Genomic DNA, 25451 nt, shown 5'->3' with positions numbered 1-25451 from the left:
TAAATTAAATAACGTAATAAGCTGTAACTGGTTAGTGAAATGGAAAACAAATACTAAAAACTGGGATATTTTGCTCTTTCTGCCACACCTCTGACTTTGCCCACTAACCCAATCCATGGGTTATTCGCGCCCTCTGATTCTCCGCCCACAGTTCCCCTACTATATTTCCCCCACTTCGACCACTGGTCCTTACCTTGCAGCTGTTCTTTCCTAGGTGTGAACACAGAAAAGAACGGGCCAGATTACAGACATATGACCTTCAGCACCAGCTGAATGCATAGGGTGAGCCGGTGGGGCCATGTCACTGGGACAAGACTTTTCCAAGACTACAACTCCCAGAATGTCCTCATTTTTTTCAATGAAAACTCAGAACTAGAAAATGTATGTACCTGAGACAGGTGTCCTGGTGCTATGTTCCACCTAAAAAGTACATGTAGCACACTTTAAATTTAGACGAGTAATAAAATATGAAGGCATATTTGTATTTTTGAAAGTAGTTCTTATACCTCCAAATACTTTGTTTGTCTGTGTGTTCTACCACGTGTAGAGGAACATGTATGTAGACAGCTATCGTGTAGCACCTTGTTATGCGTGACAGCTGGCAGACCAGGCTTCGTCTCTAATGGCAACATTGAAAGCTGTTTTTTTCTGACAAAACCACAAATCCCAGAATGCAAAGTGTTATTAACTCATCTACCAGACGTTGTTACACGACATAGTTCCTTTGAAAAAATTAAGTTTTTTCTCCAAAAAGTTATAATTTGCCGCTGGCAGGGACCTTGTGTGTCCAGCAGCACGCACAGGGTCATGCTAACAACTCTGGGTTCAGTTGTAGCTGGCCAGCAGTCAGCCAGCAGGCTTCCATGTGGCTGCAGCTGGCCCCGCCCACCATATGTGAGTACATTCTCTGACTCGCAGAATCGTGGGGACAAGAGACCGTCACCGGGCCCTGGAAGTGAAGGCGCAGACGTCACTGGCATGCTACTGCACAGACAGGTAAAACACTGGCCATTTCACCCCGAGGGCAGCCTCGTCGCGCCAGGCAGCGTGCAGCCGAGGAGGAGGGGTGAGCCCGCCTGGATTGTTTACCAACCGCGAGAGCGTGTCTGCGAGTTTCAGAAAACGAGATACCACTTTTAAATTCTATTTTGGGGTATATTATGGGGTAAATAGTCGCAGATAATGGTGTGAAGAGTGAAAAATGGCCATGAAAGTTAGGGGGAGCACATGTTTGTTTAGATGTTCGTTTAGCACCAGCATGGAACTTTAAGGACACGTCGTAGCACTTTGGTGGACTGCAGACGTGCACGTCAACGGAGTACAGAAACAACATTCAAAATGAAGAGGGCACAGTTTGTACGATACCAGGTGTGAACAGTTTGTGTGCCCTTTCCCCCCCGATTTAGATTCACGTGTTGAGTAATCATCGTGTTTAATTTGGTATTTCTCACGTTTTTCCGCATGTGCTTTTCGTAAATGTATGGACGCCATGTCCCAGAATGATATTTGCTCCGTCCCAGGGTGTCACGTATGTATGACACGGATCTTGTGGGAGCCGTGTATTCATTCACAACAGGCGATAGTAAACGACGGTCTCCGGCTGTTTCAGGGAGTCGGGGCCCATCTCTCCTTTCCCTGCTGGACTCCAATGATCCCATCACTATTTTTAGGCTCCCTGGAGGCCACTGTCTCGAGCTGTCAAGTAGCCTCGCGCCATAAAGGTGATCTAGAGTCAGGTGTATCTGTAAATCTAGGGCTGTAAGTGGGATGAAAAAACTGGGGAGGTGGGGCCTCTCAAAAGGACGTGCCCGATGTAATTAATGGCGTGGTTTAAAACCCCTTCAGCTAAGAGCCTGTGCAGAGAATGGTGTGCCGCCGACTGGCATTTTGCTGCTTCTGTCATTGCATCCAGATATATAATACAAAAGTAATATTACACCTACAACAAGCCAGGGCTATTGGCTTTGTCAATGGCTGGTAGTGACATACGATACAGGTTAAGTTTTTTTTTCTCATCCTGAGGTTGAGGTAGGGGCATAACAAAATGTGAGGGGGACCCCCCCTGCAAGATATGCACACTGGGCCTCTCACATCAGTAGGGGCTAAAGGGGCCCCCCTCTAGTATGGGTATGCCTGGGGGCCCCCACGCACCGTGGGGGGCTGCGGGGGCCTTTGTTACGCCCCTGGGTTGAGGGCAAAAATGGAGAGCTTGATAGCGACCCGTCTCAGCAATTTATCTTTAGAACGCACTAGCAGGGCCTGGCCCACTTAAAGCCCCGTGTACATCCAAAGATCTAAGCATGCTGTGACCTATGGGCCCACACTTAAAAAAAATAAGTGAAACTACAAATCCCTGCATGCTTTTAACTGCTGATTGAAAAGACAGGAGTGACTCATCTCATGACTTTGGGTAGTAGGCAGCTGTGAGGTTCTGCAGCTGCCTGGGATCCAGTGGCGTAACGAAACATGAGGGGTCCCCCCTGCAAAGTACATGGAGGGGCCCCCCTCTGGACTCACTCAGGAGCTTTCAGGCCGGGTCACTGACCTGAAGGGGATCCTTGGAGCTCGGGGGCTCTCTGTACTGCAGAGGAAGTGGGGGCATTGTTATGCCACTGCCACAAAGCTCTCACAAATATGCCCCCGGTCTTTACAAACCCGTTCTTATATGGCAATGTCGGGGTCTGAATGTCCATCTTAACCTCCACCCTTTCTTCCTTGGTGGAGGAACATTCTATTCTGGCCTCCAGAAAGGACACCTCCTGGCCCTGGCAGACCTCAGCGTATGGTTGGAGTCTTCTGATGGTCCTGGGAGACCTCAGGTAACAGCTGGAGTCTACAGATGGTCCTGGGAGATCTCCGCTTATGGCTGGAGTCTCCTGATGGACCTGGGAGAACTCAGCTTATGATTGGAGTCGCCTGATGGTCCTGGGAGACCTCAGCTTATGGCTGGAGTCTCCTGATGGTTCTGGGAGACATCAGCTTATGGCTGGAGTCTCCTGATGGTCCTGGGAGACCTCAGCTTATGGCTGGAGTCTCCTGGTGGTCCTGGGAGACCTCAGCTTATGGCTGGAGTCCTCTGAAGGTCCTGGGAGACCTCAGGTTGTGGCTGGAGTCTCCTGGTTGTCCTGGGTGACCTCAACTTATGGTTGGAGTCTCCCAATAGTCCACGGAGACGTCAGCTTATGGCTGGAGTCTCCTGATGGTCCAGGGAGACCTCAGGCTGTGGCTGGAGTCTCTTGATGGTCCTGGGAGACCTCAGGTTATAGCTGGAGTCTCTTGATGGCCTTGGGAGACCTCAGGTAATGGCTGGAGTCTCTTGATGGTCCTGGGGGAGCCAAGGGTTATGGCTGGAGTCTCCTGATGGTGCAGCTCTTACATGTTCACATGAAGTGGACTCTGTGAAATTGCATTCATCGAACAAGCCATTCATTCTGCTGCTCCCTTACTAGGCCTTCATCTTTGTCTCTTGTCACTTATTTGTGGCAGAGACACTCTCCCAATTGCTTTTTAGATTGCATCTCTCCAGCTCTGAACCTCTCAAAAGAGTCATTTCATTTATTAGAGGGATTGCAATTTCCCAATATTTGTTCAGGTACTCTCTAAAAGTCTCAACAACTTTGCACAGGTCTGGCACTTTCTTTTTAAGATTAAACAAATACGTGAAAACATTCAGACTGAAATAATGCCTACACCCAACAACCCTTCTTTAAGATCTTACCACCTGTACCTCCTTTGCACCTGTTGATGCAACCAACCTTGATACCGTACCTCCTGTGCACTTGTTGATGCAACCAACCTTGATGCCGCCCTTGCAGGCTGCACCCACAGGACCCCCTTCAGATTCTGCCCAGAGAGGCTAAAGGAGCTCTATTTCTGCTGCTCAAGATCCCCTTGTTGGAACTGTTGAGTCTTCCTTTAGGACAAGGCACCTTCCTCACTGCCTGGAAAAATGCCGTTGTGAAACCCCTCCTGTAAAAGTTTTGCTGCACCCTCGGGATATTAATAACTTCAGTCCAATCTCTCTCACCATTCTGGGTCAGGTAATTGAAATACTACTTTTCCAAGATCTTAAAAAATTCACGGGAGAAAACAATATTTATACCTTTCTCAACTGGATTTGCAGTTTTGCTGGAAATACTTGAGAGTTCCTGGAAAGCTCCACAGCCCCTGCAAAGCATGGCCCAGAAGTTAGATCTATCACTGGAGGCAGATGGCGACACCCAGATCTCAGCCCTGCGGCCTGTGTGAAGCCCTTGGCAAGGTTACTGTCTCCTGTCAGATCCTGACTGCCCCTGCCTGCCCCGCCTGCTCCTGCCTGGCCACCTGCCCCTGCCTGCTCGTGCCTGCCCCTGCCTGCTCCTGCCTGCCCCTGCCTGCTCCTGCCTGCCCCTGCCTGCTCCTGGTTGCCCCTTCCTGCCTGCCCCGCCTGCTCCTGTCTGCCCCTGCCTGCTCTTGTTAGGCCCTGCCTGCTCCTGTCTGCCCCTGCCTGCTCCTGGTTGCCCCTTCCTGCCTGCCCCGCTCCTGTCTGCCCTTGCCTGCTCTTGTTAGGCCCGCATGCTACTATCTGCCCCTGCCTGCTCCTGTCTGCCCCTGCCTTCTCCTGTCTGCCCCTGCCTTCTCCTGTCTGCCTGCTCCTGTCAGATCCTGCCTGCCCCGTCAGCTCCTGTCAGACCGTGCCTGCCCCTGCCTGCCCCTGCCTGCTCCTGCCTGCTCCTGCCTGCCCCTGCCAGATCCTGCCTGCCCCTGTCAGATCCTGACTGCTCCTGTCTGTCCCTGCCTCTGTCTGCCTGTTCGTGTCTGACCTTGTCAGACCATGCCTGCTCTGCTCCTGTCTGCCCCTGCCTGCTCCAGTCAGACCTGCCTGCCCCTGCATTCTCCTGTCAGGTCCTGCCTGCTCCCCTCTGTCCCTGCCTCTGTCTGCCTGGCCGTGTCTGACCTTGTCAGACCATGCCTGCTACTGTCTGCCCCGCCTGCTTCTGTCAGACCCTGCCTGCCCTTACCTGCTCCGGTCTGCCCCTGCCTTCTCCTGTCTGCCCCTGCCTTCTCCTGTCTGCCCCTGCCTTCTCCTGTCTTCCCCTGCCTTCTCCTGTCTGCCTGCTCCTGTCAGATCCTGCCTGCCCCGTCAGCTCCTGTCAGACCGTGCCTGCTCCTGCCTGCTCCTGCCTGCCCCTGCCTGCCCCTGCCTGCCCCTGCCTGCCCCTGCCTGCCCCTGTCTGCCCCTGCCTGCCCCTGCCTGCTCTTGTTAGGCCTGCATGCTACTATCTTCCCCTGTCTGCCCCTGCTCCTGTCTGCCCCTGCCTTCTCCTGTCTGCCCCTGCCTTCTCCTGTCTGCCCCTGCCTTCTCCTGTCTGCCCCTGCCTTCTCCTGTCTGCCCCTGCCTTCTCCTGTCTGCCCCTGCCTTCTCCTGTCTGCCCCTGCCTTCTCCTGTCTGCCCCTGCCTGCTCCTGTCTGCCCCTGCCTTCTCCTGCCTGCCCCTGCCTGCTCCTGCCTGCCCCTGCCAGATCCTGCCTGCCCCTGTCAGATCCTGACTGCTCCTGTCTGTCCCTGCCTCTGTCTGCCTGTTCGTGTCTGACCTTGTCAGACCATGCCTGCTCTGCTCCTGTCTTCCCCTGCCTGCTCCAGTCAGACCTGCCTGCCCCTGCATTCTCCTGTCAGGTCCTGCCTGCTCCCCTCTGTCCCTGCCTCTGTCTGCCTGGCCGTGTCTGACCTTGTCAGACCATGCCTGCTACTGTCTGCCCCGCCTGCTTCTGTCAGACCCTGCCTGCCCTTACCTGCTCCGGTCTGCCCCTGCCTGCTCCTGTCTGCCTCTGCCAGCTCCTGTCAAGCCCTGCCTGCTCCTGTCTGATCCTGTCTTGCCCTGCCTTCTCCTGACAGCCCCTGACTGCTCCTGTCTACCTCTGCCTGCTACTGCCAAGTCCTGAAAGTGCCCCTGCTCCAGTCCGGTCCTGTAAGTGGCCCTCGACTTTCTGGCCTCAGCGTTGTATCAAGTGGAATCTGGGCCAGTCCTGCAATCGTGTGAATCTTTACCTCTGACCTCAGGAGGGACTGAACATTTATTCCTTCTCAAGTTGTGAACCCCAGGCCTCCTTCGATCAGTTCCTTTCACTTGCATTTTGCGTCTCTCTCTCTCTAAGGCCTCTGCTCCTTTACTGTTAGACACTTCTCCCCTCCCAGCTCCACTTCTCTCGACATCATTCTTGAGGGCTCTTCTTGGCCGTCTTCGTTGCGAGCACAACCCACCCTGCTACCTTCCCAGGTTCTTAACTAAGCGAAGCTGCTCTGCTACTAAACAAAACGCTGCTAAAAGCCCCTTTTTCAGTCACTCATTTTCAACCAGGCTAGTAATCAGCATGGATTGTTCTCATCAATTAATCCTCTCCTTCTTCCTCCACTTCCTGAAGGTTAGATTTATTTGCCATTTAGAGCTCATGATTTCCTCTCTCTTTTACCACTAAAATGAACAACAGATCTCTTCTTCTCTTCTCAATAAACTCTCTTATATTGTTATCCTGTAAGAGCTTTCTGCAGTTCTTGGCCCATGGGTCGCCCACTAAAATACCTCACTACTACCGACCACCATAACCTTATCATTCACCAGAAAATACAGTACTACCTCTCAGAACCACACATTTACCCCAGCACATCTTCACCCGCAAAGAATCGCACAACCATCACATACAACTGAAATGTCACTACTCACACGGACACTGTCAAACACACAATGTCAATATTACCATGCAACCACTGTACAGCTCCCAAACAATACAACACATCCAGGCACCACAGACAAATCATAGGGTGTGAAAGGCAAAATTGGCGCTACAAACAGTGTTACACAGTATCAAACATATAAGAACCAAAATCACAGCGGTGCCAACAACAGTGGGAACAACACCCAAGATCCCACAAAACTCAATACAAGATTGATATAGATGCAAAAAATAGAGTTGATGCACACGCTTTAAAATAAATGAATAATTCAATAAATCAGATGCAGCGCAAAGCTTCCGTTCTTCTCAATTTATTAACGAAATTCTTCCACTCCCCAACGCGTTTCGTCGTTTGAAGGGGATTAACCCATACGACTTCCTCAGGGCTGGAAGTAACACAAATAACAGATGTATAGGAGAATGGCGGCAAAAGATACACAGAAAAAATAACACATAGTACAAATAATTGAAAGCAAAAGGATAAACAGTTAAAAAAACAGGCAAAATTATAAGTCCGAGTTAAAACATAGTGTAGAAATAACAGTGTAAGACATGAGTCCTAAACAAGACACTTTTGAAGAACATAAAACAGTGGTGATATCAGTGAAACAGTACCTCTAAGGAAACTACTCACCAACCCGTGTGAGTCTCATACTGTGAATAGTTATAAAAGAATTATCTGTACCTTAATTATTTGAAGAACTGCAAACCTACAACAATACAGATAGCTCTATATTAGTCATTGCGTCACACATGAGGCACGAACAATCATGAAACCCATGAAGTCAAAAAATAATAAATACATGTTGAAACTGGATAGTAATCATACGTTCTAATGCCACATCTAGATACAGCCAAATCATAAGGTGGCCATCCAAGTAAGCGGCCTGAGTAAAAAGCACCTAGAATAATAATGAAAAATATTCGGAACCCTAAAGATAACGTGAACGCACCTACTCATAGGTTACAAGAAAAATTTCTTTCTGACTTACCCTAATCAGTATTTCCAATATCAGTACCAAAATATCTGATTGCCAATGAATCCTGAACGAAAATCGTCAACTTGACGTAGTAAATGTCCTAAAAATAGAGAATCTAAATTAGCACCCGTTCTAATCCATTAATGTATGAACCTAAGAAAAGACGGTTGCACAAAACGCCATCCCGCTTACCTCAAACGCGGCTTCTGCAATCCCGAGTACAGGAAACAGGCGCTGCTGCCAGGCCACTTCCGTGTTCATCTAGCAAACACTAGCCATAGAAAAGGTGACTAACAACGAAGTTAAAAAGGGCGCCATGTTTAAACAGGTAATTATATCTCCCAATATACTAGAAGCGCCGTAACTGAATAGTCAGAAAGTAAGTGGGGCACATAATATAACCGCACACCACGAAGCAAAATTTACTACTGCAATAGTAAAACCTTATTATTAGGTTTGTCTCAATAAATCCGAGCAAAAAGTTTCATGTGAAGCGATAGGCACTGCGACCATTTAATATTTGCATGGGTGGAAATTCGATATTTTGATTTCATGCACTTAAAATAGTCTAATAACATCTCACAGTAGTCGCCTCATCTCGCAACGCGCCTAGCATATCCAAGTCTAAAATTTGAATAGCTAACCCATGTGTGACTCAATAAACATAATGGAAAGTACAGAAACTTCAGAACCGAACCCACCAATCATTACAGCTACATTACAACAAAAATAGAAATATGGTTAGAATATTCATGAAACTCCATTGCATACCCAAATTTAGACAATGTTATTGAGAATTAATTAATAATGCCCATATGTGGTATATACAGATGACCAAAGTGTCGAGTTACACAGGGGATAATAATATTATTGGTCACCCAAAAAATACTGTAGTTCCTGGTCATAATTAAGACCGAATTCTTCAGCCTTCATGCGCATAATCCATCGTGCCTCCCATCTGCGCAATTTCAACTCCCTGTTGCCGCCACGTGGGTCAAGCTTCACATGTTCAATGCCAAAAAATCGAAAAGATTTGATAAGGCCCTGTGCCTTGCACTCATACACATGTTGAGCTATGGGATAGCTCTCATGTGTTCACTGACACGATCCTTTAGGGCTCTAATGGTGCTACCTATGTAAATCTTATCACACTTACAGGCAACAACATAAGCCACATATTTGGTAATGCATGTAATGTTAGACATAATTCTGTAAACATGACCATCATTACCCTGAAAATGTAAAGTTCTGTCTTGAGCATGTCTACACATGCCGCAGTGTCCACATTTAAAAAAGCCTTTGTTCAGTTTGTCTAACCAGGTCTCTAAAGCGTGTGCATCAACTCTATTTTTTGCATCCAGGCACCACGTTCTCCTGCTAGCACGATACGACAAGAAATAGCAGCACGCTATAAACCCCACCATGGGATTGCCATCCTTCAAACACATATCCCAGTACCATGAGTTCACCCATCACCTTTACACTACCACACTCCATAGTTGTACTATGAACCCAACAATCTATTACCACTTAACAGAACCACAGTACTTCCCACCATCGCCAACCTTCCAAACCCCACTACCATGCTACCACTTCCCTCCATTGCCCTCCCACCCATCATGAAGATACTTTCACCGAACCCATTTTTATCAACTCCTTTAAACTAAGTGCACCCCAGCCACTCCACTACCAATGCAGTAAAAAGTCCTAGCACCACACAATCTCCACCATTGCTCTACTACCTCTAAAAGTCCCACTGTAACCCCACACTGTACTTCTTACCCACACTGCAGATGGATCGCAGTGGATGGCACAGCAATTACTAAATTCAACAACAATATCACATTATAGAACCACACCATTATAATAACACAGTAGAACAACATATCGTCATAAACACAAAACCTTAACAACACATTAGTTACAACATTAGAACAGCACTACTTAGAAACCAAAGGTAACACAGAAAAAAACCACAACAACCATAGCACAAAAACACAAAAATAACACACAATAGCACACACACTAAACCAACACACAACAAAGCAATGTATCAACCCAAGACGCATAACTCAACCAACTACAAAAGCACAGCACAAAAACACAACAAATATGAGAGTCAAAATGCAAGCATAACTCTAGAATTACACACCATAGCAGACATACAATAACATCAAATTCAAAACAAAAAACCTTTTGGAAAAGAACATAATAGAATAAAAATGCAACAAAATACCAAAAACACTAAATAATGCTATAACAGCAACACAGTATATCAAAAAACTTGATATAGCAACTCAGCACTGTTCTACAAAACTAAAACAAATGCTAAACAATAACATAAGGGTCGTACAACAAGTAAAAAGTAATCAGTAATTTGTATTGTTATTCTGTTATGTTTGTGATGTTTTGGTATATTGACCTTGTGGTGTGCTGTTGTTTTGCTGTGCTGTTTTATTTCAGTGGTGTTGTATTGTGTTGTGGCATCAGCTGAGATCATATGACCATTCTAAAAGGCATACTAAATCACGGTCTCTATGTTGTATCAAATCACAATGAGCCTCTAACATTGCTATAAAAAAGGGCATTGGCAAACGAGTATGCATTTGCTCCTTATAGAAAATTCACTTTGTAGTGTAAATTTTTGATAAGGTAAACATCATTCTTTGCCTGTATGTGTAGCTGAAAGTGATGGGCAAAAGGACTATAGGCTATGTACTATAGGTGTAATGTTGGCATTCAAAGCATGATGGAAGCCACCCGTAGCATAATGCAGGCCGTAGCTTAATAGTAACAGTTCTTTGCATATACTGTGGACACCATGACATGATGGTATCCACTTTAGTATATTTCTGTCTCTGGCATTATGGTGGCAATTCTTGTCATAATGATGGCAATTATGACAGAATGTGGAAATCACTGATATGTTCAAACCCACCTCAAACACAATGGGCCCAATTCACAAAAGGCAAAGTTAGACTTTTGGTCTAAGTTTAGACCAAAAGTCCAACTTTACTACTTTTCAGTGTGCACAAAGGTAAGTTGCGAGTAACATGTTTACGACTAAAGAGTTTCCAAATTCCTAGCAGAGTCACTGCACTCGGAGTGGAATCTCCGCACTTGGGGTAGAGGTCCATCCGCGTGTGGAAACTCCTCAATCATTAAGATACTACTCATAACTTATCTTTGTGAATACCAAAAAATATTAAAGTTACACTTTTGTTCTAAACGTAGACCAAAATCCTAACTTTACCTTTGCACATGCTGGCTCTAGCCTTAGGGCTGCAATTCTTTGGAACAGCTTTGACTCCCATGGCATGATACTGCTCACTCCTATGAGATGACTGAAATGGCATATTTGAGGTTATTCTTAATATAATGTGGACATTGTTGGTATAATGGTGTCCATGCTTGGTGTAATGCTTGCACTGGCATAATATTGGCAATCCTTAGCATTTTAATATCATCACTTCTGCCATTGATTGGTTTAACCTCTCTGCACACATCCTTGCCATCACACATTTATCCATATTCCATTTTTTTAGGTCTCGGCTAGCTTAGGCTGCGCAGACATGCACAGTCTCGCTGGCGAGATTTTATGTTTTTGGGTAGCTTTCACTGGCGGGTTTTAAGCCCCACCCCTCTTTTCCATTGGCTGGCATCACCGTTTATGCTAAACGGTGGCCAGCCATTGGAAAAGAGCTTCCAGTGACGTACACTTTTCTCTTTTAGAGCCGTCCCAGTTGGACTGGCTCATCTGACTTCCTGCTGGCGTAAAAGGTTTCTTATCTTTTTTATGGGGCCAAACACATGGCCCCATAAAGACAAGAAACCTTTTAGCAGGCGAGCCGGTCCAAGTGGGACGGCAGAAAAAGGCGACGAAAACGTCATGGCGAGCACTTGTTTTAACTACTCTTTCAAGCAATTACCCATTCAAATATCCATACATGCATTCATTTACTTACCTATCAATTATCCATTCATTGAAACACTCATTTATCCATTCATGTACACACCCATTCAATGTTTTGCACATTCTCAGATTCACCAATAAAGCCACTAAAACACAACACAAACTCAGCAATAAAGAAGCAATGCCAGTAAAGCATATAGCCAGACGTATTGGCTTTATCAATGCTTAAATATTTTGCAGAACACAGAGGTATTTTGTTTTGCTATGGCAAATACCACTCTATTGATTTAGTTTGATCCCGAGAGCTGGCTTCCAAGTGTGAATATGTTAACACTCATTTACCATAGTTTCGGTGATGGGGGAATGCTAGGCAGAACGGCAGATAGGAAATGCTGGTTGCATGAGCATGGCATCTGCGTTTTTAGTTTTTAAGAAAATACTTCCATTTATTGAGTAAGAAAACTTTTTCTTACTCAATAAATGGGGAGTATTTTCTTAAAAACGTGGACACATGCATATTGTGCTCGCTGTAGTTTTCATTTCGGTTCGATTACATCAACGAAAGATTGTGAGGGCGCCACCGCTCCGGATTTCATCCAGAGCTCTCGGGCCTCAGTTAGTATTCTGCTTAGGGGGCCTCAGCTCAGGGCCCCCCCCCTGCACTGCGGGGGCCTGTGTTACGCCCCTGCTGGGATCCTGAAAACACGCAGGGACAAATTTACTTAGAAGTCACACAATGCAGGAACCAACATTTCTGTGTTGTGTGAAAGGACAGTACTGTATCTTATAACCAGCGCTTTAAATGGGCAGGTAATGTCCGGTACTGAGTACCTGCACTTCTTTAATTTCAAAGCGAGTCCCTGCACTTCTCGGCTCTGCTGAAATATAATTAATGGGATAGTACCGGCACTTTGTAGGAGCTAACATGTACTCTAAAGATTGAGTACCTGCACTTCTATATTTCTATTTAAAGTACTGCCTATAACCTACTGTTTCTCCCCTTATGAGAGAGAGAGAGAGAGAGAGAGAGAGAGATTGATTGATTGATTTTCTTTTACTGGACGGGCACCCTTCCAGTACAAAATCCTATGCTTATTCGTAGTTTAAAACTTGTTCACTTTTGCGTGTGTGCTGTACAGCACATGCAAAAGCAGAGAAAACCTTTCTCCAAATTCACATCTGCATCAAGGAGGCATACATTGGGGGTGGGGAGGAAACCCTGTCTTCCATTTTGAGCAGATAGTGATTTGTGTCAAAAACCATAGATGGTTGCATTGGAACAATAATATACAACATATTGGATGTCCCATAACACGCAGTAGGGCAATGCACAACTTTGCAAAACGTTAGGGCTACTTTCCAAAGCAATACATAATTTGCAGTCAATCATGCATAGATGACAAGGGAAGGAAGAATCCAGGCTTACATGGTTTCTAGTTAAGTTCAGTTAGGGATGCTCTGAGATGGTAATTTCTAAAGGCTCGTCAAAGAATCTTCACCCTCTGGTGAAAGAGAATTTGTCCCGAGAGGTGAAAGTTTGAAATGCATTAGTTAATTTTTGGAGTGTGACAATGCCGTAAGGTATAATACCAAAAGTCTTGCCAAGCTTTCAACTGCACAGTTGTCAGCGTCTTCTACTGTCCATACCTCTTTAAAAGTGGCCCCCCTTGATGGATAGCAGAATAGAGAAAACTTTGATTGAACCAGCTGTACCCCAAAGCAACAATAACTGACCTACTGAAATGACTAATTACAGAAATCAATTATTCTCATGGATAATGTAGGGCTCACGGTTTACCAGTCCTACAAGGTTGTCACCAGCAAGCAGTTTAGTCGAATATAACGCTTGTTTAGGCAATTGCGCTCCCGTGTAGGATGAAGTATCAAGGATGAATGGATTAGAATTGCCACAAAATGGACATCACAATAATCGACACACGATCCTGGATGATGTTTGTAACTTGTGCCAAAATGTGCCACGTAAACTAAGCTTTTAGCAGAACGCACTCTATTAGAAGACTTCTGGTGGAGTACCAGATGAAGAGTTTGTAGCTTCAGCAGCTGTAGACCCTCTGTGTGATACATTTTGGAAACCAAAGAATATTTCTGAAATTACTGCAGAAGATGCATGAAAGGATTCAAACCTAAAGCATTCGATGTCCTCCATCCACATTTCTATGTACGGTGTCACTGCATGGTTCCTGGGAGCTTCGATTGAAGAGCCTTGGTGACTGGTCCAAGGAAGTACAAATAATCCTACTGATGGATGTGTGCCCTAGTAAACCCATGGAATGGATTTGTTCTCAATTTTTATTTTTTGTTCTCCTTTTCCTCAGAGATAATCGCAGGCGCTGGAAGTACAGGAGTAGGGGGTCCTGCAGCTCCCCCAAAATAACCATGCTGGATTTCATAATCTGATAGATCAATAAATATGCATTTAATTATTTTATTTTTGCTCAAAGAGATCAAATGTCAGGTGATATCTTCTAACTAATTGCTGTTTATTCATTGAATTGTTTGCTTGATGTTTGGTTTTCTTTCTCTGACTGCAGAGTGAGAGGATTTTGGAAAGTGAACTATGTGACATTCTTACTGTTGTACAGGAAGTCTGAAAGGAAAGGCTGTAGGATGCGGATTGTTTTCTAACACACAACAAAGCTTAAATACCTGTAAATGAACTCTACTAATATTTCAAAATATCAGGAGTTAAGAAATTACAAATGAGGCACTTTATTTTGCAATTCTGAAGTTTGATGGAAACAAAGATTTTAATAGCATAAAAACTAAGCAACATACTTTACTTGGGGATGCGCAAATGATAGTCGCTGAAAACCAATTTCTGCAGATTATCTTTTGTGCGCAGTATAGGTTTTCCATTACAAGTGCAAATTTAGTGGTCCTTTCAATGGAAAATGTGCTCTTTGTAAACGACAGTGCACTACCACGACATGCTTTAGTAATATATATGTGATGGTGTGTTCTAAAATGCACCTGCAGATACATTCCACATCCATACCACTCTCATGCTCATTGGACGTGGCTGATTTGCCACCGTTACTCTGAAAATTGTTCCAGCACCACTGGAGATACTGATCCCATCACATTTAACACGGAGATGGGGAATGAAGACATTGATGCCAAAGATCTTATCAAATTAGTTAACTGTGTAGCTAGAGAACTCTGAAGTCGGGGGCATAAGTAATCTTCTCAGCAAGATGCACACTGTCTTTCTTCCTATACACCAAAGAGAGAGCGCGCGCCATGGAGTACACATCCTGACTACGCTAGGTGATTGTCTCCTAATCTTGAATACTTTTTCAACACATACACCTCACCTGGTGCAACATTAAGCATCATGGCTGCTCCTTCGAGCCTTAAGAAGGTTTCCCATTGGCACCTTGCAATAAACCCTGAACTGGCTGCACTTCTTTGAAAAGTTACACTTTAATGGTTTCTGCCTGGTGCACTTAACATACTGGTATTAAATACCAACAGTCATGAGGTATGGGCTAGCCGCTAGAGCTGGTGACTTTGGAACTGCAGAACCAGGTTTGAATCACAACCTCTGCTCAACCTCCTGTTATTCTGGGAAAATGATTTAACTCACCACCCCATGCCTAATATTCATCATTCCAATACCTTCAGCCCTTGTTCATACTGTAAAGCTTAAAAGAACAAGCCTACCTTTGGGCTCCCACCACTAAGTTTGCCCAACAACCAGCAATAAGGTGGCAGAGCTCTCAACCGTGTGCTCAAAAATGTTCTCTGACAAAATGGACTTCAAAATAAGCCTCTCCATGCTTCGAGAAGCCTCTCACTCTTAATCTGCTTTTATCCTCCCCATCCGGGAAGAAGACACTGGTCCCGCCCTAATTTATATAGAATACATTTATAAACAATCCAGGTGATAGCGTGAAAGTTGCATAATCTCTGTACAGGGAAGCTACTCTCACCCATGTCCAAAGCATGAAATAACTGTGCAGCACTGATAGATTTCTCACACATGAAGACGATCCACCTTGTCGGCAATTTTGAAGCTAGTAACCATTAAATGCTATGGAGTGCCCGACATTGTGGCGTGTAAGTCTTGTAGGACATGTGTGTTTGGGAGTATGCAAAATTCAAATGTCCCAAAGGGCTGTGTCACATCTGCAGCACTTCAGACTACCTTGTTTGGAAAGGAGCAACAGAATCCATTTTGGAACTGGAAGATCTGCGTCTTTATTAAGTTGTGAACAACTTTCTGCTGTTTAGCCTCAGTCACATTAAACTGAGAGTTGGCCTGAGCACTGGTTTTGTATCCTTCAAGCACTGGTGCTAAAAACTCCTTTGAGTACTTCTAGGTGGTCTGTGAAAAGGATCGCATTAGTCATGAATTCTCATCTGGGTGGTAAATGATTGTTAACCACAGTGCTGTGAAGCATTTGGCTTTGGATACGTGTGTTTTACGGGCGGAGGTGACACATTCTCCAGGTCACTACGTTTTACCCGTGCATGACAAGGTGCACACAAGGCCATGCAGTTAATGAGGAGAGTGTCTACGTGAATTAATATGCGATCAAAGCATGTTGAGCTGACATTAGGCAATGATCAACCAGTCCATGGATGAATGGGACACAGGGTTTAGTGTGGAGACATTTTTTTTCATTTGCTCATCAAAAATAATCTGTGCTTGCGTTCTGTTTGAAGAAGGGAAGTTTACGGGACTGGACACCCGCAGCCGCTGTGAACAGATGGACCAGTTGCTGCTTTTGAGGTTGGAAGTTGAATCCTCGGTTCATGTATCCCACGGATGAGTCCAAGCGAGCCCTTACAGGCACACCTGAAAATAAGGTCCACTGAAAACCATAGTGTAAAAATTTTCCTTATACAAAGTAATTGTGAATTTTTGGAACAGCCGACTGGAGTTAGTCCTGTCCTAGAGATTGTTAACCTTGCCTCATTTCCTACTGTTTTCAGCTCCCATGGCAAAAGAAGTAAGTATCTACGATTTCATAAGCATATATTTCCATATACATATATGAATCGTTAGAGCAGCAAAGTATGGCACCCCTTAAGATGTAAGTGTATGTCCAGTCTGGAGTGAAAAATTTGAAACTGTTGAAAATGCATTCTTTTTCCATCAGAACACCCTAAAGAAATGACAAAAGTTGAAAAGTAACATAAGGGGAATAGAGGAGTTAATGGTAGTCCATGTTACATCTGCGCACTGCGAAAGAAAAACACACATACGTGTGTATATATATATATATATATATATATATATATATATATATATATATATATATATATATATATTTTTTTTTCTCTCTGAAATCTACATATTTTTTTTACAAACTTCAATTGTTGGGTGGAATTGCCTAACAGTTAATGTAAGTAGCTCTCTTTTTTGAGAAAACATGCGTTAATTTCATGTACAAATCTGATATATCATAACTGAGTGGCGATTTGTATGCAATATCCTCTGTAAAATGCAAAATAAACTTTTATTTTCTTTACAAGGTGTGATTTTCGTTGAATGTTCTTATTTCACAATCATTTTGTTATTTCAGGTCATCATGTCCCCCCTGAGACAGGCTTTTATAAAAGCTGTTTCCTACAGGACACCTGCGCTAAGGCGAAACGTCCGATACTCCAGTACTAGTGTGAGCCAGACATCTGAGAAGAACGTCCCGTACACCAAAACTCTAAAAGAAGAAAGCAGTGAATCCAAAGGGCCAACCAAGGCGCTCCCCAAATCTGCAGAGGTGGTCGTGATTGGCGGGGGTAGTCTAGGATGCCAAACGATTTACCATCTAGCGAAGCTTGGAGTCAAGAATGTGGTCCTATTGGAGAGAGACCGTCTGACATCAGGGACCACTTGGCATACAGCAGGTATGGAGGGGGTTGGGGGGGGGCTCCTTTGTAGAAGGGACACCATGGTCTTACTTTTAGAAGAGGTTAACCTTTAGTCCAGCGATGACCCTAGAGAATTAGCCCTGATAAGACAGTGGCTTCACCACTTTCACCATCACTGGAGATGCACGAGTCAAATGAGAACATTTCATGTGAGCCAATGATGCAGAACTTTTCGTTTTCACAAACTAGTTGTATTGCCAAACAAAGCATTAGCTTGTCAAGAACCCCCTGCATTTGGAGAATTTTTATAATGCGATAACTGTGGCATGTTATTAGTGATTGCATTGATGTGTTCCAGTTGCAAATTTAGTATTGCAGTTTGTGTAATCTTACATTAATTTCCCTTCTTTAATAATATTGAGTACTGTTTCTTATACATTTTGCTCATGCTTGCTGCATGCTTGGAATATGTATGTAAACCTGCTGTTTAGTGGAAAACCAGGTCAGTCACTTAGGGTTTTGTGGAAAACCAGGTACCGCCAGGGTTTTGAAACCGCTGGGACATAACACAGCTTTTTCTAATGCTTCCAGAGGTAAATTGACACATTTGAGAATAAATGGATCTTAAAACTTATATGTGATATCGTGGAACCATTAATTTAGGTTTACCAATGTGTATAACCACTCGATGAGTTGTTCAACGCGCAGATATTCCTGTGGTTGAGATACATTCCTCGTGTGAAGGCAGCAGTTGGTGACAGAATGCGATACTGTAACCTAAGGAATATTCCAGAGGCAGATAATATATTCCTCTAATGCAAGAGAGATAATATATTCCTCTAAGGCACCTTGGGTGTAAAGAACCTGAGGTCAGTTGCTAACACTGAGGCGTATTGGGGAAGGAAACAATATGACAAGAACATTTGGAAACCAGCTGAAGCTACCTTTTTGTATTGTGTTTTTTCCAAGTACAAAGTATGCTAATTCACTATGAGAACACCTTGTGGTAAGCAAAAACATTTGGTTGGGGGAGCTCAACATTGTATGTCTAATAAATAGCAAAGTGCAGAACTGCCCCAATTTCTTTCTATGTTCATAAATGACCCGTGGGCATCCGCGGGTTATGCATGGACAACCATGGATGCTGAGTTAAATCTGGTTTAGACTCCACATTTGATTGTGATAAGTCCTATGGCTCGCCAGTGAGGCACTGAGTGGACCATTCTGGGGCTTCCAGACAATGAATGACGTCTGCAAATGCCCCCTTGATGTCTGCCATGAATGGGCAAGGAACGTGTGGTGTACGCTGAAGGGTGGCGTATAGACAGGAGACCGCCATAGTAGAGATGCAAAACACTCAAAAGGAGAGAAGAGCTAAAGTGCCAAGAAATGGCTGCTCAGTCATGTGCTGCTATGCAACAGCAGCTAGGAATCATGTTGCCATAGATTATGCGGTACACAGAAATAACGGTCCTAGTTAGTGGGGCAGACTCGTAACGCTTGTAAACATTGTAATATAAGTGGGTTACAATCCAAACCACTTGCTGTACTCTAGTAAAAAGATACATTGTAGCAGCTTTAAGTTTTAAACATCGATTTTAATTTTGAGAAAATGCAACCAAGTTCAAGCAATCAAATAGCTATCAGATGATAAGTAGAAAACTTTAAGTGGATTGAGATTTCCACAATATAAAAACAAGGAATAATGGATCGAAAATAGTTGCATATAGAACTTCTTGTTATAAGACTTGTGAAAGAAAAGAGATGAAAGAGGGGGGAGAGGGAGGAGGGAAAGGAGAAACAAGGGTAAAGGAAATACTAATACTGTGATCAATTAAATACATATGAAGGTAAAAAAGCATAATAAATTAAAAAAGGTATCGAACAATATATAGAGGAAATTGCTGTAAAACAGAGTATGATAGCAATTTAAAGTGAGCAAAAAAAGAGAAAATATATAATTACAAATTGTAAAACAACAGTATATAATTATTAACAAATCACGGTGGTTTGGGGACTTTTTCCGACGAAGGATGATGATGGTTAGATTTATGTGCAGAGTCATCTAAGAAAACAGTCACTGGAGACCATATGCATTTTCTCTTCAGGAGTAGAGACCTAGGAGAAACATATACGCGATCCAGTTGATGGTTGAAACAGACACTGTACCACCAAGATTGAAAGGAAAGTTGTGTGGAATATTTCCAATTTTTTTGTTATTTGTTGGAAAGAAATAGCCATTAATAAATCCACAATGGTCATGTTGTGAGAGAGGGTTTGCCAATGATCAGATAGTGTACCTACAAATATAGCTCCAGGGAAGAAAGGGAAATGGGTATGGCAAATGGTGTAAGTTGAGACCATACTTTCAACCAAAACTGATGTGTATAGGGTCAGGAAAAGAGCATATGAAATAAGCCTGCATGAGAAGCTTTACAAAACCAACAGTCTGAAGAAAGTGTGGTTTGAAATTTATGCAAAGATAATGGTGTAAACCGAAGTCGGTTGTATATAAAGAAAAGTGTTTGAGTCATGCTGGATGATCTTGAGGTCTTGCGGAGTTTCAACCATAATTTATCCCAAAATGTAACAATCTACAAAGAGTGGAAATCAAATTCCCATTGGAGCTCTGTGTGGGTCTTAGATCTATGTACAATGGGTGTACTAAGGAATTTGTAAATAACGGAGGCACTAGTTTGGGTACTTAAAATGGGAAGAATGTTGCGTTGGGGAAAAGAGGAGTGTGGTATAGAGGATAAATGAAGTAGAGAATCTGATAAGTGTTTGATCAATAAATTAAATTTGGCAGAAGAGGATTTTGGCAAATGATAAAGTGATTGTGCATCAGAGAAAGTAAGAAAAGAAACGTTTGAGTATAACTAATGAATCTTCAGTAGACCTCTATCTCGCCAAGTCTTCCAGAAAATTGGTTTATTTTTAATTTTAAGAAATATATTATGCCAAATAGATTAATTAGGAAATTTGGTCTTTAGCTGAGAGGTGTCATAACATAAAGGAGTGAAATAGTTTGGGTAGTGTTATGTATAGGTGTAGATAGAAAGCGAGATTTATGAGTGAAAGTGAGGGATTCATCAAGGGAGAAAGGGGATAACAAGGAATGTCATAAATCCTTCCATAATGGAGAGGGGTTGGGTGTAGAGTCCTTTAATGATTTGGAGAGTTGTTTAAGAAGGAAGGCGTTATGGTAAAGTTGAAAATCTAGAAAAGTAACCCCACCTTGAGATTTAGGGCGCTTTAGCTTAATTAAAGACATGCGTGGCTTTTTCTTGTTCCATAAAAATGTAGAAAGAATAGAGTTAATATTTTTGAAAAAGTATGCAGGAAGAGTGAGAGGGTAGCAGACATCATGTAGAAAACGATGGGAGCAAGCATCATTTTAATGGTATCAAGTCTGCCCCACCAGGACAAGTATAAAGGATGCCATTTATTAGTAGAAGTAGAGAAGAGACGGTTCATATTTAGGGACAGCGTTTTCTTAATATTGGGTGCAAACGAGGCCTAAATTTTAATTTGTTGGGGATTCCATGAAAAATTAGTCGAGAGAAAGTCTTCCTTAAAACAAAAGATATAAGAGGTAAGATTTCACATTTATCGTGGTTTAGTTTGTAACCACAAAATAAAGATAAAGCATTGACTTCTGCTACGAAGGCTGGAATGGATATTTGTGGTTTAGATAAAAATAAAAGTATGTCATCTGCATAGACACTCATTTTATTATGAAGTTTATCATGTTGGAAACCATGTATTTCAGAGTTTTGCTTAATTTTATCTAGAAAGGGTTCTAAAGCCAGAATGAAAAGGAGAGGGGAAAGGGAGCAGCCTTGACAAACACCTCTCTGTAAAATAAAGGAGTCAGAAAAAGAACCATAAGTAAAAATGGTGGCTTTGGGTGAAGTGTATAACAAATATAAGAAATGAATTTGGGACTGAAACTGAACCAGGATAAAGTATGAAAAATAAAAGACCAATCCTTTCGGTCAAAAGCTTTCTCCACATCTGAAGAGATGGCTGCGAGAGAATGGGGATATTTGTTAGCTTTATGTAATATATTAAAGAAGGTCCGGGTATTGTCCGAGATATTCTGACCTTTAATAAAGCCAGACTGTTCTTTACAAATAATAGATTGTAAGATAGGTTCTAATCGGAGAGCTAATATTTTAGCGAATATTTTATAATCAGAATTGACTAATGATATTGGTCTATAGTTTTTACAGAAATGAGGGTATTTTCCGTCTTTAGGGATTAAGCAAATAAGAGCATCTTGAAAAGTACCGGAGGAAGCATTCGAGGAGATAAAATATGAACACGAAGAGAGGAGATTGGGAAGAAGGGCTTTGGAAAAATGGGAGTAGAATTCCTCAGGGAATCCATCTGGGCCGGGTGCTTTCCCCGTGTTTAGAAGTTTTAGGGCTTGGGAAATATCTTTTATGGAGATATCTTGCTCCAGTGAAGAAAAATTAACATCTGTGGGAAATTGTTTTTGTATGGAGGCAAGATAATTTTGTATGTCCAGGGAGTCTGGAGAGGATTCAGGAGTATATAGATAAGTATAATACTTTTTGAATTCATCTAAAATCTCAAGATGTTTAGTGATTGGAGCAGAGAGAGAATTTAATACATAATCAATATCGGAGCGTTCTTTTTTAATTGTGAGGTATGAAGCAAGAAGCTTGCCCGCTTTATTTTGACCACCATAGTAACGAGCACTACCTTTAAGAAGGTAGGCAGAGTCATTTTCTGTGGATAATTTATTGTATTTAAATTTTTCTTTGATTAAGTTATTAACATCAGCTGTAGAATTATTTACTGTATATAGGGACTCAAGTAAATTAATGGATTTAAGAAGTTCATCCGCTTTAAGAGAATTTTGACGTTTCTTTTTAGCAACATAAGAAATAATAAAGGCTCTGGCAGAAGCTTTAAAAGAGTCCCAGACAATAGAAAAGGACGAAACAGAAAATAAATTATGTTAAAAAAATTAATTCATGAAATCTTCAAAGGAGGAAGTAAAAGATTGGTCAGCTAATAACGAGGTATTAAAACGCCATCTCTTTTTAGAAGTAGTAATGGGGAGTAGTTCTAGGTCCAATATTACAGGAGCATGATCAGAGATCAAAATAGAACCAATATCAGCATGTAAAATAGATTGAGTTAGCGCTTTTGAGACAAATAATCTATTCGTGATTGTGAGAGGTGAGTGGGGGAGAAGAAAGTTTATTCACAAAGTTGTGGGTGGCAGAGTCTCCAAGAGTCAACGAGGGATCTATGAGCAATGAGATTGGTAAAAAGTTGGTGCATTGGAGAAGAAATAAAAGGTGTTTTAGAAGTACGATCTATATAGGGGTCAACAATTAAATTACAATCTCCTCCGAAAATAACATATGGAGTATCAATAGACATCAAAAGCGAGGAAATGTGAGGCCATAAAGTGTTGTCCGGTTTAGTAGGTGCATATATGTTAAATAGAGTAACGGGTACATCATTAATTTTAACATGAATAATGAGCCATCAAACATCGTCATCTAAATGAATAAGAATTATGGTACCTTTTGTTTACTAGTGCCTGGGGAAGAGAAAACATGTCCTACCTATTGTCTCTTAAGCTTAAGAAGTTCTGAAACTACTAAATGAGATTCTTGTAGGAAAACAATATCCGACTTAAGATTGCATAAATGGGAGAGTACCATTTGCCTTTTAATAGGTGTACCCAAACCTTTAATGTTTCAAGAAACAATACGCAAAGTCATTAATCAACCATATAAAAGAAAACACTCGCAATATTACAGCATAAATACCAATGCAATAAACAATCCATGCTAATGAAAAGAAAGATAAACATTTTTTGAAATGGAGAAAAAAAAGAAAAGAAGAGGATGAGGAAATAAAGATTGAATTGAAATATAAGAAAAGATGGAAGGATGATGACGAGATAAAACCAAATAAGGGAAAGAGGAAAGTGGAGCAGGGAAGAAAGAAAAGGAAGAATAGAAGAGGAAAAAATAGGATAATGATAAAAGAAGAACATCAAAACATACCAAAGACTTAAACATGGGTGGAGGGTGTTGAGGCAACAGGACGAGAAGTCTAACCAACTTAACACTTCCGGGGTAGATCACGAGGAAGGAAATATTCCAGACAATATTAAAACAATGGAGGATAAAAGATCGGAGGGAGCTAGTACCTAAAAGGGAGGATATAGGAAAAAAGGGAAAATTAGTTTATTTGTCATAAACACTGAAAACACAAAATAAATACATGACTACAAATATAACATAAAAATGATAAGAAACATTCTCGGGGAAAAATGTGAAATAGATTAAACAATAGAGAACAATGGAGGGGAAGGACTAAAGGGACACCTGAAATGAAAAGATGTGGGAAAAGGAGAAAATTAATTCAGTTATCGCAGACAAGGACGAGACAAAATAAATAAATAATTACAATTTGACATGGGGAAAAAAAAAATAAAGTTCTCAGGAAGAAGATGGTCCTGCAAAATCCATGGAATCCTCTCTGCAATTCTCAAGAAAACGCTGAAGTAAAGCTGGGTCTTCATATGTAGTGGTTTTATTTTTATCAGGTACTTTGAAGAGGCAAGGATGTATCAAACCGAAACTGGCATTTGACTCTCGTAGTGCTGGTCGCATTGCAAGAAAGGTTTTTCTTTTATCTGCAGTGGTGTTGGCGTAGTCCAGTGAGAAAAACAACTGTGAACCTTGCGAGGAGATGCAACGTTTGATTTTGGCTGCCTGCAAAACTTTCAACAAGTCAGTATATTCCAAGAAGTAGAGTATGACACCCCTCGGTTTAAGCTGAGATGAAGAAGCAGAGGGAGGACGTCCTAATCTGTGAGCTCTTTGTATGCTCAAAACAGGAGAATCCGGAATGTCAAGCAATTGTGGATGTCAAGAATTCCTGTCATGCGAGGGGAGGAAAACGGTAACCAGCGAAAACGGACTACATCTCCCAGGATGCTTAGCGGTTGAGAGGTTATGTAAACAGGAGAGCTGTTACATAACTCAAGGAAAACACGCCCTTATGTAAACAGGAGAGCTGTTACATAACTCAAGGAAAACACGCCCTTATGTAAACAGGAGAGCTGTTACATAACTCAAGGAAAACACGCCCTAGAAAGGGAGGAACCGGGAGGTACAACGCTGTCGGATATTGTGTTTACACCGACGTACCTGCTTCGTGAAGAGCAGTGTTCCGGAGTGGTGCTCCAGTAAGGCAAGAACGGAGGTAGGTCGAGTCGTTACTCCCTGGGCCGTGTCTTGCCCCATCGTCACCTGTGAAGGACCCGGAAGCTCTACCGGATAACCATTGAGCTTCGCTTTTTGACTCGGCTGAGTCAAAGCGCAGTGGCGCTTTTGCTGGTTGGAGTCGTAACTCCCAGCCCGACCAGAGATACAGGGACTGCCAGCTGTAACGCACACCAGGAGGTGTTTGCCGCGTTACAGACTCGGAAGTCCACAGGATCGATCGAGCGGCTGCTCTCGGTTCAGTCTTCTTTGCTTGTGATTGGGGTATCGGTGACGCATCACCAGGAGGTGACTCCGCGTCCCGGTGCAGGCTGAGGAAGAGGTTGAGCGGCTGCTCCCTTCAGGTAGAGACCCCGGCTGGGTGTTTCCCTGACTCCTCGATTCTCCCCAACACTCTTCGTGCCCCTCACAGCCTACCGATTGGCATTGTCGGCCATTTCATTTCTGCCCTCTGTTGGCATACGCCGGGATCGGCGTATATGCAGAGGACGGTTAGGACCATCCGTGCTGTGGGCTGGTAACGTACTTAGCCTGGAGGATTCCAGTGACTATAACCTTTGTTTATTCCTTGTATTATTTTTGCCTTCATTAAAATAACTAAACCTTCACAAGTGGTGCGTTCTCATTATCGTGCCTGTTGAACGATCCTGAGACGTTCAGGGCGTTACAGTGGAATAAAGGACTGAAAGAAGGCAATAGAATTGGATCCTTCCAACCCTTTGGATAG

The 25451-nt window shown here is 42.9% G+C and overlaps 1 protein-coding gene across 5 annotated transcripts in view; it reads left to right on the top strand.

The window, feature by feature from the left end:
* Window positions 1–843: 843 nt before the first annotated feature.
* Window positions 844–25451, top strand: part of SARDH (sarcosine dehydrogenase) — a 613955-nt gene continuing 589347 nt past the window's right edge. Inside the window, exons 1-2 of one of the 5 annotated variants that reach the window (XM_085612553.1) lie at window positions 844–996; window positions 17156–17477. In XM_085612553.1, the coding sequence (XP_085468679.1) occupies window positions 979–996; window positions 17156–17477 (340 nt within the window). In that variant the 5' untranslated portion in view covers window positions 844–978. Of the gene's footprint in view, window positions 1369–16296; window positions 16437–16552; window positions 16580–17155; window positions 17478–25451 lie in introns of those variants that run through there. The other 4 variants (XM_085612590.1, XM_085612570.1, XM_085612561.1 and 1 more) reach the window with 4 other exon arrangements.

The sequence above is a fragment of the Triturus cristatus genome, chromosome 1_2 (genome assembly GCF_964204655.1).
Source record: "Triturus cristatus chromosome 1_2, aTriCri1.1, whole genome shotgun sequence".
Lineage (NCBI taxonomy): Eukaryota > Metazoa > Chordata > Amphibia > Caudata > Salamandridae > Triturus > Triturus cristatus.
Note: the sequence above shows the minus strand (reverse complement) of the source record. Positions and strands in the feature narration are given on the sequence as shown.